Source organism: Rhynchophorus ferrugineus, unplaced genomic scaffold (assembly GCF_030347505.1).
Source record: "Rhynchophorus ferrugineus isolate W39M unplaced genomic scaffold, kcgeb_rfMv2 rfM8, whole genome shotgun sequence".
NCBI classification, from domain to species: Eukaryota; Metazoa; Arthropoda; class Insecta; order Coleoptera; family Curculionidae; genus Rhynchophorus; species Rhynchophorus ferrugineus.
The window spans coordinates 21,981,236-21,994,402 of record NW_027472587.1 but is presented as its reverse complement, the minus strand read 5'-3'; the positions used below and the strand labels follow the sequence as shown (position 1 = coordinate 21,994,402).

At 33.8% G+C, this 13,167-nt stretch overlaps 5 protein-coding genes across 5 annotated transcripts; 2 read left to right on the top strand and 3 right to left on the bottom strand.

Moving 5' to 3' along the window:
* Positions 1-84: 84 nt before the first annotated feature.
* Positions 85-3,848, top strand: Acsf3 (Acyl-CoA synthetase family member 3). Its single transcript, XM_076410899.1, has 8 exons — positions 85-774; positions 832-990; positions 1,043-1,224; positions 1,281-1,579; positions 1,632-1,880; positions 1,934-2,068; positions 2,680-2,990; positions 3,359-3,848. Exons 1-8 carry the CDS (start codon positions 594-596, stop codon positions 3,613-3,615), a joined length of 1,773 nt encoding a protein of 590 aa, XP_076267014.1. The 5' UTR covers positions 85-593; the 3' UTR covers positions 3,616-3,848.
* A 391-nt stretch (positions 3,849-4,239) lies between these two features.
* LOC143200465 (uncharacterized) lies at positions 4,240-5,744 on the bottom strand. The gene is made up of 5 exons (XM_076410902.1): positions 5,483-5,744; positions 4,714-5,042; positions 4,585-4,656; positions 4,434-4,523; positions 4,240-4,357 (listed from the first exon to the last, which is right to left on the bottom strand). The coding sequence occupies exons 1-5, from the start codon at positions 5,688-5,690 to the stop codon at positions 4,277-4,279; spliced, it is 780 nt and encodes a 259-aa protein (XP_076267017.1). The 5' UTR covers positions 5,691-5,744; the 3' UTR covers positions 4,240-4,276.
* Positions 5,745-7,142: 1,398 nt separating this feature from the next.
* LOC143200471 (uncharacterized) lies at positions 7,143-7,857 on the bottom strand. The gene is made up of 3 exons (XM_076410908.1): positions 7,723-7,857; positions 7,545-7,668; positions 7,143-7,399 (listed from the first exon to the last, which is right to left on the bottom strand). The coding sequence occupies exons 1-3, from the start codon at positions 7,828-7,830 to the stop codon at positions 7,185-7,187; spliced, it is 447 nt and encodes a 148-aa protein (XP_076267023.1). The 5' UTR covers positions 7,831-7,857; the 3' UTR covers positions 7,143-7,184.
* A 270-nt stretch (positions 7,858-8,127) lies between these two features.
* On the top strand, positions 8,128-9,671 carry LOC143200466 (putative ribonuclease ZC3H12D). Its single transcript, XM_076410904.1, has 4 exons — positions 8,128-8,752; positions 8,827-8,875; positions 8,962-9,144; positions 9,201-9,671. Exons 1-4 carry the CDS (start codon positions 8,683-8,685, stop codon positions 9,628-9,630), a joined length of 732 nt encoding a protein of 243 aa, XP_076267019.1. The 5' UTR covers positions 8,128-8,682; the 3' UTR covers positions 9,631-9,671.
* Positions 9,662-10,657, bottom strand: LOC143200469 (uncharacterized). Its single transcript, XM_076410907.1, has 2 exons — positions 10,484-10,657; positions 9,662-9,894 (listed from the first exon to the last, which is right to left on the bottom strand). Exons 1-2 carry the CDS (start codon positions 10,565-10,567, stop codon positions 9,664-9,666), a joined length of 315 nt encoding a protein of 104 aa, XP_076267022.1. The 5' UTR covers positions 10,568-10,657; the 3' UTR covers positions 9,662-9,663.
* Between the last annotated feature and the right edge of the window lie 2,510 nt (positions 10,658-13,167).

Genomic DNA, 13,167 nt, shown 5'->3' with positions numbered 1-13,167 from the left:
ATATTTTTTAAAAAATGTAGGAAGGGAAATGTCCATATCTCAAAACATTGAGTTTGTATGTATGTAACAAAGTTTGTATATTTTGTGGTCCATATTTTTCTCGCCTGTAGACACCTTAATTTATAAACAGGATTCAGAGAAAAGGATTTAAATACTTAAACAAGTATTTAAACCGCGAATTAAAAAAAACTCAATTATAAATAAGTCTAAATCAATACGAACAAATTTATTTTTAAAGTTAGTAGTTATTTAAAAATATATTAATGTACATTTTCAAGGTCGGTGAAAATTTGACAATGATTTTAAAAATAAGTAGGAGGAATTTGCATCCTAACCTTCTAAATTTAGTCAAGTACTTTTGGTATTTAAATATAACGAAAGTTGTCTTAAGAGTTAAAGCAGGCGTAGTTTGAAAACGTACTAGTATTTTTATAGATCAAAATTTCGCTAGTGTCACATGTAATACTTGCAGTTTATGACGAATGTGACGTAAATCTTTGATTTTTTGACGCAGTTAAAAATGCGTTAGTGAAACAAGTTTTGGAACTTTATTTTTTTATAATTAAACGGTTTAATTTAATTTGAACGACATTATGTTTTTACGTCGATCTACGTTTTTGAGATACAGCAATGTAAGGTTTCAGCAAACGCAGGCAAAAGTTGTTAATAATATTAAGAAACAACAAAATTCTCCCGAGGAATTGGCGTTAGGTCCTGTTTTCAAAAATGCGCGGTTGTTTCCTGAAAAAATTGCTATCAAGGATCGAATTGCAGGTAAGTGCTGTTTTATTTTTAGTATTAATATAACATTTTAATAAATGCTGTTTGTAGCTTATACATATGGGAATATTTTTATGAGCGCTCATGAACTCTCTAAAGAAATTACAAATCTGCTTGAAGGAAAGACTAATGAGAGGGTTTTATTTTTGTGTCCGAATGATATTCATTATGTTATTACCTTGTGGGCCATATGGATGTCAGGTCAAATTGGTAAATATATCTATTGAATTATTGACTGTTTATTGAGTATAGGATATTTTAGCCTTACCAGTCAGCCCTCTGCATCCAAAGAGCCTTCTTATGTATTATGCTAACGATTCTAATTCTAAATTGCTTATTACTGTACCAGAATATACATATTTGATGTCCAGAGTGGCAACAAACACCAGTACTAAGCTTCATGTACTTGATGATCGTTTAAAATTGAACTGTACACTCATGCAGGTAATTATATATGCTTTGTTATTGTCAAAGGTTATTCATAATTGATGAATTTTTAGGCTAGTCAACCATGTGATTTAGAAGGTGGTAAAGATGATGATTTTTATAGCAAGTCAGATGCCCTAATTTTATATACTAGTGGTACAACAGGTAATCCTAAAGGGGCCATTTTGTCTTATAAAAATCTTGCGGCACAAACCAACAGCCTCATAAAAGCTTGGCATTGGACTCATGAAGATACCATACTACATACTTTGCCTCTTCATCACATACATGGTATAGTTAATGCTCTCTTGTGTCCTTTGCATATTGGAGCGAAATGTATCATGTTACCAAAATTCAATGCTAACACAGTGTGGTAGGATTTGCATGATTAAATTTTGTTTGATAATTAAACGTATTCCCGTTAGGTCCTATCTTTTGGGCGTGTCTACACGACCCGAAGATCGTCGAGTGAGCGTCTTCATGGGTGTGCCTACAATGTATTCAAAACTAATCGATGAGTATGATAGGGTTTTTAAAGAGGATACCAAGATGGCCGAGTACATCAGGAATACTTTAAAGACGAAGGTGCGATTGATGGTAAGCGGGTCAGCACCGCTTTCAGAACCTTTGTATCAACAGTGGGAAGAGGTCAGCGGTCATCGATTACTCGAAAGGTAAATTCAATTGTTCTCAAAATACTGTAATTTTGACCACTTTAAGGTTTTAGATATGGTATGACAGAAACTGGTATGACATTGTCGAATTTGTATGACTCAGACAGGGAACCAGGTTATGTAGGGGTACCTTTACCTGGCGTATCGGTTAAGTTAATGGAGGAAGTCATTGATGATAAATCTTTAAGGTAATAAAAGAGAGTATTGCTTATTTGCATTTGATATTGTCTAGTAGATTTTTTGGGCTAGTTAGAATTAAATTTTAATTTGAAGTACCTAAAGTAAAACAAAGTGGACACAAAAAATTCAGTTTTTTGAAAATCAAATCATCACTGATATTTAGGATCCTGATATTATTCTGAAATGGATGTCTTGCTATCAGATTGTTAGAGGCCTGTTGAAGTTAAAATTAACACTTGAGTGAAATCAAGTTTTGAGGAAACACATTCCTTATCGTAGATATTCTCTCACTGTAAAATTTTGACAAGTGAAATGGCTTTCACCTGAAGATTTTCTTCGCAGCCAAATTCCGCCCGTTTTGTTTGTTAAAATTATCTAAATGTACATTTTTCTTCATCTCTTTAATATCCCTAATCTCTTTAATTTTATAGTCATCGTTATCCCCGGTACTAAAATTGTAAGACTTTACATTCTACTTCCTTTACGTGGAAATAAGCGCAATTTAAAAATGAATTTCTTTGAGTCACACTGTAAAAGGAATCCCTAAAAAATCTATGACATGAGATTGCAACTATGTTTAAAGACACACTAATTTTACTAATTGAAAATAATTGAACAGCAAGGTACTAGTAGAGTGTAGTAACATAGACGGCACTTTAGTATACAATAAAAATGGACAGAAAGATGAGAATGGTGATGATCCTATCGGCGAGCTGTTTGTAAAGGGCGAAAATGTATTCCTTCGGTACCACGAGCGACCAGACACTACAAAGCGTGAGTTCACTTCCGATGGATGGTTTAGAACGGGCGACATGTGCCAATACGACGTGGATAAGAAAAAGTTTAGGATATTGGGTCGAAAATCGGTAGACATCATAAAAAGCGGAGGATACAAGATTAGTGCCTTGCAAGTAGAATCGTCGATTTTAGGTGAGGTCTTTTTAAATATTGAGTTGGGGAAAAAGTAATTTCTTTTCATGTTTTTCAAAACGAACTTATTCATGCAACTTTTGAGTTCTGGGTGAAAACGCGAGCCAATTGTTTTTCACAAGACTTAAAGATTTACACCATTAAGAGAATTTTACGGAGACAGGAAAAAAAAAACGTGTAAAACCAGTACTGACATTGACAATTGGCATTCGTAATTAGCAAAATATAATTTTTCAGGGCATTAGTATGAAATCATACTGGCTTCTGGCTCTAAAAATTGGACTTTAAAATTATCTATTAGGAATACCGAAAAAAACTGTTTCCTCAACCTATCATGCCGTTGTTTCGTTTTAATCAATTTATTGCAGGATGTCCTACCGTGAAAGATTGCGCCGTTTTGGGCCTAACTGACGAGAAATGGGGTCAACGCGTGGTCGCAGTTATTTCACCAACTTCTTCAGGCAATGAAAGCGCTCTTGTTGAAGAGCTAAGACTTTGGGCGAGCAACAAGTTGCCTAAGTATGCCATTCCAAAGGAATGGCGTTTTGTGGATAAAATACCTAAGAATGCCATGGGCAAAGTCAACAAAAAGGAGCTTGTACAGATGGTTTTTTCTAAGCGCTGAGCAGCGATCTGCGATAGTCCAGTCGACTTTCTCCAATTGAACGTCTTAACTTGCATTTTTATACTTGTCGAAGTCTTAATTGCGGAAAAGTACGGGTTGTGCCCAACTCCCCAGATAAATATATAATTGAACTGATAGTTTTACGATTTTTAATTGTCTACATTTTTAAGTCATTTATTTTAGGAGATATGTATAGCGTTTAAATTATTTTCAAATATAGCCATAAAAGATAACTATATTGTTTTTATAACAAAATGAATACCGACCGTTTTATTACTTCAATTGTTTTATTATTCTTTCACTTAAAGGCGTGAAGACGAGCCTCTCATACAAGTCTAATTAAGGGGGTATTTTCGTCTAGAAATTTGGGAAATCGAGTGTACATTTTCAAAGTTTGAACTGTTAAGAATGTGTTCTTAAGAAGATTCTACAAATTTCGCATTATTACAGAAGTTAGAGCAACTTTTGTGACTCGGCAATTAAATTGGACAGAGTCAGAGACAATGGGACTCACGGGACGTACAAAAATTAGACAGAAGTGCCAGAAACATAATACATTTGTCGCGTTTCTCATAAATTAAACGTTTTTTTTTCATGAAAAAAAATCAGTTAATAACCATCACGCCAGGTATACACACATATATTTTAATATTTAGGTAAATTATGGATTAACATTCTGATGCCTCAAAGATAAATCATATTGAATGAAAATCACCAAGTATGTTATCAACGTTCCGCTCATCTACAAAAAAAAACACTCGTATTATCTATTACTCAATTCGTTGTTTGTTATTATTATTTCAATTGTTATAACTTACGGAATAAATTACGGTGAAATTGATTTTGAAGAGACCCACAACACTTAATATTAATTTTTGATGTAAAAATTTAATGGACATTCGGCGAATCTATTCAAAAAACAAGTATTTTTTACTAAAATACATATTATAAGACAATCTTGTTTAATACCTGAATATCTATTTCTGTGTTGGCTGATGATATATTACGCAGCCGGTGTAAATACTTGGGTGTTTTATTTGCCTAAAAAACGATCATCATTAGATGAAGAAATAGAAAGATCGGCGAGTGATTTTATACCTTAGAACACACCTTGTGAAAAATTATAACCAGAAATAACAGCTCTTGTATTTCTTGGATCAGAGAAATGACAGCAAATCCAAGCAAGATTGCGTTAGTTTGTAAATGTGCTTTAATGTTTACGTTTCCCTTGATGGTGTCGAATTGTTTGTGGTTATGCAATCCGCGTTGCATATTGGCAAAAATATAGTAGAGATAATACCCAAAGAAAAATAAGGACGTCAATGAGAATCCGAAAGATAGAAGTAGTTCCGTGGATACAATAGCATTCAATTTATTTGCAGCATGGCTAAGTTTAAAATGCAACCGGCACAAACGTTTAATTTTATCTGGAAATAAATTATTTTAAAAAATGAAAGTTTATCCTGTTAGATGTACAAATAAGTATCATTCGTTCAATAAAAGAGGCCAGTAGTTATATAACGCAAAATGTTTGTGATTGTGACGTCCTATTTGTAAAATACACAGATGTCAAGAACGTAACCTTCAAATATTAGCAATTTTGTATCAGTATAGGTAAGCGTAGAATTGTTATTTAATTTCTTCAGCTTTAAGAAATCTATAGATGAGACACATTGATTGCTTTTAGAAGAAATGCTGATTGCTAAATAAGTTGTCGGAAATAGTTTCAAAAGCTTAAGAACTGTGAACCTGGTGTCTGAAACTGTATGAAGACTACCAATTTTTCTGATTAAGCTTCAATATTACGATTGTTAAATTAAAACTTATTTGTACACCCTATAATAAAATCCTAAAAGCTTGAATTTACCGGCGATAGACGGCGAATTAGTGTCGGCTATGAAGTACATCATGCGATTTATCGACATAAATCGTTCTCTCAGATGAACCATTAAACATATTGCCAGATATTTCAGTGCACTTCTCGTACCATATAAAGTTAAAGTAAACAACACGACAGACAATTTGGGTTTGTAACTCATAGCGAACGCAATCATTTTTAATATACACACAACCATCGCTGATACATATAGCTTTCTTATGGTTTTCTTTATCGACCGATATTTTATTGTTAATCCTAAAAACAGTTCTATTTATCATTAAGTTATCATGTTTTAACATGAATAAAAATCTTGCCAATGTCCTGGAACGCTTGGTCATAATCTGATAGCAGATTAATCCAAGCGGTCAATACATTGCGCAAAGGAAGACCCAAGCCAACCCGTATGAATACGCTTAGTGACAGAACCAACAGGAAGATGTCCGTAGTCCACTGGAATAGGAGAGGAGCGCGCGTGTTATCCACCTTGTGGCTCCATGCTGGCAAGAAAAACATCAAATACAACACCATGTAAACTGTCGTGTATAGAGCGGAGATCTTTCCATTTAGTTTCTTTAACTTTCCTGTTTGGTTATCCATCCTTAAATACACCAGACCAAATGCAGCACAAAGAAATCTTAAAAACCGGAACGTGCTTAAAATATTCAAGACATGACCTCCGTTGTATTGTTTTTTATCTTTGAGTCTCCTCATAGCGGCCGATATTTTTGAAGCACAAAGTAAACTCTATATAATAAACAATATAATCAAAGGTAGAGTATATAAATGTGATGCATACAGAGATCAAAAAACGATATGTTCATAAGTACTTAAGATATTGGACTAATCAAATTTACTTACAATAAAAAACCAATGAAGTCAAATTGTCAATAATGGTTCGTAGTGATATTGTTCGATTATGAATTACATAATGATATTTTATCGATTATAATTACACATATACTGACTGTCCTACTATGCCATTATGTAGAATGACAGTACTGTAATAGTAAAAAAGAAAATAATGGTATAGTACTGAAAATATACATAAATAAATAAATATTAAATAATATAACTTGCCGAAAATATTAAATATATGAATTGAAAGGTTATATTTTAATGTAATATGTCAATTTTGAAAATCTCAAATGAAGAAGAATCAACCTCATGCGTGTTAGGTCCTGTTTGTTGAGTTAATTTATTAATTCTGTGATGATCTGTAGAACTAAAGTATTATCAAAAACATATGTTGATTTTGATACTAAATTAATATGTCTAAATTATATTACATGAGAGGAATATTATTGCTTAAAAATTAAAACATCTTCAAATTAATGAATTTAATTATTATTATCAGTTTAGAGTATAAAGGAGTTTTGTATAATTATATAATCACATATAATGAAATTATTACGAACTGATTACACTTTTTGTAGCTCCTATGTATGTATATATATATATATATATATATATATATATATATATATAAGAAATATTAACTAAATTGAAAAATAAAATAGTATAGAGATATACAACGATATAATCTTATAATATATCCGATCTCTATAAGTTGATTTGTAGTGATATAGTAAAAAGTGATGTTCTAATGTTTGAATATAAAACCTGAACCAGAGGAAATAAAATTAACAAAAAAAGTGCAATTGTTTTTATTACTTAAGAATTAAATTAATAATTAATTATTTTTACAGGCGAAGTAATATGCAGTGGTGCAACTTTCCGCTGACCATTTTCCGCTGTAGGTGGCGCTCGGGTATTTTCTGACGCAATAGTACGAAGTTGACGGGGTCGTGTACCAGTTTGTGTAGTTAAACACCTTTCCGGAGTCGATCCAGATCCATTCCGGTGAAAATTCGGTATCACGCTGATAGATACCTCCAATCCAATAGTCTGTAAAAGTTCCTAACTGTAGGAATGATCGATGTTTGATACGAAAATATCAATCACAATGAGAATTTCATATGAATGAGACAATGTACGCAGTGTACGACGTACTGATGTTTTGTCGAATTAAAAATACTACTTTATTACTCACTGCGTGCCGCAAGGCCGGCGTTATTCAAAACGGTGTTAAATTCTAGAGTTTCGGCTTCGGTTTGTTCAGTCACTAAGGTTTTACCATAGCGCTTGCAGGTGGCGAAAGCTTGAAGGTATTCCAACTAAAGAGTATCAAAACATATCATCTTTCGAAACAAGAGATGTGTCATACTTACGGTGCCACTGGAAATAATGTAATCCTCACCGACTCCTATGAAACCCTTGGGGATTTCCCGAGAGCAAACCGTAGCTACTAAAACAAAGAAACACAGTGCTTTGATCATCTTGAGGTTGGTGCAGTAATGCCATTCGCCCGTCGACTAGCGCTTATATGTAGGATTAATCCACTTGAGACTTCGAGAGGTCGCCGTTGATTTATCAAGACACTCACCAATTATTTTTAAAACACATTTTTAAGGGAGGCCCTTGAAAAACTTAGACTTTGATAAACTCTTTTTTTATAAATCACAATACATCAGTTAATTACAAATAGATTTGTCATATGTTTACTTATCGTAATGATGTTTTTGTTCGATTTATACGGAAAAATATAAGTGCCTATTCAAGGGCACCTCTGCTACTCGTCCGAATAAAGTATTTTGTGTATCTTATAAAAATATATGTTTTAATTATATTCAAATAACTGTGAACGTTAGACTTACGCCATTGTATAAATGCTACATTTTTTCTATGGGAGCACATTACTACAGCTAAAAATAAGATCTTACCGCTTATCCGACAAAGCCAGTGCAACAGTAGACTTCAGCTTATATAAAATGACGTAAATCTGACTTTTACTAGATCTTGAGTTATTAATTCAGAGAAAGAGAGAAACTCTCAATACTCAATAGTAGATTGGTTTGTTTAAATTTACATTATAGACACCTGTAAAGAAAATATTTAGTTGTGAATGCTTTTGGTTGGTTATCGAAAATCCGATGCCTTCGTGAATCTTAGAAAAACGATTAAAGTAAACCAATAAAATGGATTTAAAAGGCGATTGTAGTGTCATCTAGACGTCGGTTGTCGCAAAAACTTTAAAAACGAAATCTCTATTTACTCTGCCACTGTTAATGATAAAGATGACGAGTTTAGTTTGAAAATCATCTGTCACTTTGGCGTTTTAGCTTAAAATCATGGTTAAACAGTCTCACTTGAAACGCGAGAAAGAAAAACTGAGGAAGTTCATTAAGAAACGGCTTAGAGGTAAATGACAGATCACCAACTGTCTCTAGTGAAACATCGGATTTATATTTTTCGAATTTGATTTTTTTTTGTAGAAAAATGCCAGGTCCTTTATAATACGTCGCAACGGAAACCCATTAACAGGTGAGCAGTAGATGTAACACCACTAGGTTTTTCACGATCAGCTGCGGTTTTATCAACTTTAATTCACTCAATGTTACATTTTTTAGGAAAGAAGATAACGTGGAACTTATCGAACCACATAAAACCGACAAAAAAACCAGAAGAAACTTGAGTATAATAAGTTTACGTCACTTAGGAAAGAATATTTACTGTCCATCCATAAAGTCGACGAGAAAAAAGCGCAGAGGTCTACGCCCTATTTATATTGATGGAAGTAACATTGCTTTCAGGTTTTAGGACAAGTACCGTGCTTCGTAGAACATTATAACAAGTAATCACGTTTCAGCCACGGACAAAATGAACGATTCTCTGTTAGGGGCATTCAGATCTGTATCGATTACTTCCGTCGAAGAGGTCACGAGGTTAAGGCGTTCGTTCCTCACTTTCGTCTACGCAAGGGAGAAACTACGGACGCGGCCCTGCTTCAAAGTTTAGTGGACAAGAAACTGGTCATCACTACCCCGACGCTGTACATCGAGAACCAACGCAGAAACCCCTACGACGACTGGTACATCGTCCAATCGGCCGCAGCGACTGGAGGCATCATCGTATCCAGGGATAATTTCCGCGACATTGTGCGTTGGAATCCCAACCTACGGCCAGTGATCGAGAATCGTCGTCTGGTCCCGACTTTCGTCGGTGACATTCTAATTTTTCCCGTCGATCCGCATGGGAATAGAAAAAATGATCTCGAAACATTTTTGAGGTACAACTAATGCGTGTATTAGGGTTGGAATAAAGACTCGGTATTACTTAACATCTTTATTATTGTTAGCTAGCATAAGTGGCTCACTCAGTTTACATACGGAGCAGCGATACTTCGATGGAGGCGGACCATCAAAGTGGCATTCATCTTCTGGTCGATTGAAATGTTCCAGGCACGGTAAGTGGCCTTGGAGTTCGGTATTCGCCTTAATTTCCTCGTTCAAGTCATTCCATATTTCCCATAACGTTACTGCGGACAACCTTTTTAAAACACCCTAAAAACATCAATAGCAAGTGACAAAGCGCCTTTCAGTAAGGCCGGGTTAATATTTAAATAAAATAGGAACAAGGTGCGTCTGAGATCAATAAAATTCATTCTTTATTCATCTGATGACTATCCGTGGCAGCTTCTCTTGCCCTATAAGAGTATCGATTAATTGCGATTCACTGGCACTAATCTGTATTTCAGAACCCACCACCACAGTACAAAGAAATGTAGCGGTAATTGGCATTACGGCGACCGCTGCATGACACATGGCGCTATCGTTCTGAAATCACATACTGTCCATATCCATAACAAATTGGCTTTCATTAGAAAAATTATGGATCAATAATGCTGTCAGCTCCATCCATATATGCCATATATGAGTTTCATATATGCTATATATAATTTTCAAGCCAAAGTTGGGAATCCTATTCCTTATCCTATACGTCTATTATTTATATGTGCTGCTCAGTCTTGTATCTCACAAACAATGACTGAATAATAAATAACAATTAAACAGACGCACCGTCCCAAGGTGTCAACATCGAGCTGCCTTTATTAAAAAACATTATAACTATATTACGTAACAGATTACTTACTAACGGCAGTGTTTGTAATTGATCCTTGGTTAAAAATTGTGGAAAGCTGTTGTTTTCGAATTGTTGCACGGCAAAAACATCCATAATTTCTCGACAAAGTTTCAACAAAATGAACTGAACATTAAACGAGGGATTTATCAGATACTCGAATAGATTAGATAAGGTCCAATTCCGACAAAAAATTGAATAAAAGAAATTTTGCTTTAAATAGTTTGTATGAAAAGAGTGCTTAGAACGAAAATGACTCAGGAACCTAATAAATAATAATATGTTAAACATTTTTAGTTATCCTATATTTCTAGGAAATATCCTATAACATTTAAAATAAGATGTTCTGCGATTGAAATGGCGGTTTTAAAAAATTATATTGATATATCAATACATATGTTATATCGATATCTTTATTGCAGTATATTAGTTAGTTAAAAGTTAAACTTCAATAAAATGCAATTTAAATATCAATTACAGTACTCAAGCAACTTTTGTGTATATAACGAACGTATTTCAAAACAAAAATCAATTCGAATCAAATTAAAAGTTAATAACCAATTCATTAATGAATTTAACCACTGCCAGATTTTTATGATTTAAAATTGCATGAAAATTTTAATTCTACTGTTGACGAATTAGTGATGACGCAGACTCCGTTTCTTAGTTGTGTATTGTTTGAACACTGGCTACTATTTTGTTGAAAGAATTTGCACGGGAACAGAAAACACTTACTGATTTAAAACTTGTTTATTTCGATGTTAGAGACTACATGTGGTCAATGGGAGAATGAATAAGATGTTATGTTATGTCAAGGTTGTTCGGAAGTGATACAGGAAAGGAATGAAACAGTAAAGAGGAAACAGAAGAGACGTCGTCGTGCTGGTCTTTTATAGCCGGAACCGCATGGTGCCAATCCTCTAAGGTTGCCAACCTTAGAATCCAGCGTGGGAGTATTTGTGGTGGTCTAAAGAGTTGTAGCGATCGCTACACTAGTTGTAAACAATTTCATCATAGAATAATGAGACGAGGTGTGAAAGGCGATCTCTCATATACGATCACGTGACTAGGTTAGGTGCTTCAGAGAGCCCAACAAGGAGAAATATTTATAGCGGGAAATTTAAAAAATATATACGTAATAATAACAATATATGTACTATTTGACAATTCAATTCTAAATAAAATTAAACAAACAGTATCTTATCTGAAAATTGACCTTTAACTAATATAGAAAATGTTACAGTAGGCTAATAACATAATTTTAAAAAGGGAATATTCAGACATTTTTATTCATTAAGATAGAAAATACAACATATATAAATCATATGCCCTTGATTCAACGTTAATGAACAATATTCCAATTCTACAACAACTTTTAATATTAAATACATGTAAAATCGCCCTAAGGACCACGCTGATTGTAAGACGACTTATATGATTTTAGTTGTCGTAGAAATAAATATATTATTTGCATTTCTCTTATGATTTTTGTTTTCCCGGATGTACAGTGGTTGCGTGATGAATATTAATCAATCGGAACACGATCACACATACGAACATGTCTCGAGCAAGATCGTCTTTAGACACACCGTTACCGCAACATTAAAAGTCACAAAACGACTATCGATGTCTGTCAATCTGAAATTGAAGTCGACAGCTATACTTTTCTTCTACTCTACATAAACGTATTATTAATTATATAAATAATATTATGTCTTGCATTGACCTCAACAAATGATAATTGGGCAAATTTTCGCGTATGGGAAAAGCATTTTTAAATCGCGTCTTTCGTAGTAAAGGCTCATTATATTAGTCTTGAATATTGATGAAAAATGTTGATTAAGTCCGGAATTTATTGGGTAATGCGTTAAGCTTTCAGAAAAAAATTTGTAAAAGTTAAATAGTTTTCTATTAATAATTGAAATAAATGGCACTCTCTTTAAATAACAATTTTCGAATATTTAATCATTATTATTATCAAGCAGAATCTATGCCTTGGTTGGCGAGATCAGTACAATCATCCCAGTCATACTACTAACCAGGCTGGGTAAGACCGGATGGCTTCTGGGTTGATTCTGATCTAAGTTAGTTACTCGCCAGTCGGAAGGTTTTTAATGCCGAGATCATTGGATCGAAGCCTACGTTCAATAGTAGATCTAGTCCAAATAAACACTAGTTAGTAAAAGTATACTCTAAAATATTATTTAAAAGATATTTTGAGAAATGGAAATGGGACATCTCCTTCAAAAATAAATAATCATTAAGATACTAACACTAAATTATAATTTATTTCTCTTAAACAATAATAAAAATGTCTTTACAAACAAAAAATATAGGTCGTAGATCTTCCTCGTTGAACGTCTGTAGTGTAAAATATGCCGATATTGAAACGGTTCTAAGCTTGACAGAAACAAACGGAGCGGGTCACTTGCGAGGGATGCCACGCAAACAGCAAGGACATGGCTCCGAATTTGGTCAGGCTGTGGGCGACAAAACAATGACTGGTGGGATCGCTGTTGTCAGTCATTGCGGTTTCTAATGAATCGCTATTTGAGTTGACCATCAAATAGTTGGAATACCACGGGAATAGCGTAGTAGAAATGAATAACGTCTTGTCTTTGCGGTTAACGTAATGAATTCTCTCAGGAATCGATTTTCGTAAACTGCATATGATGCACGTATGTAATAAGTTTAGA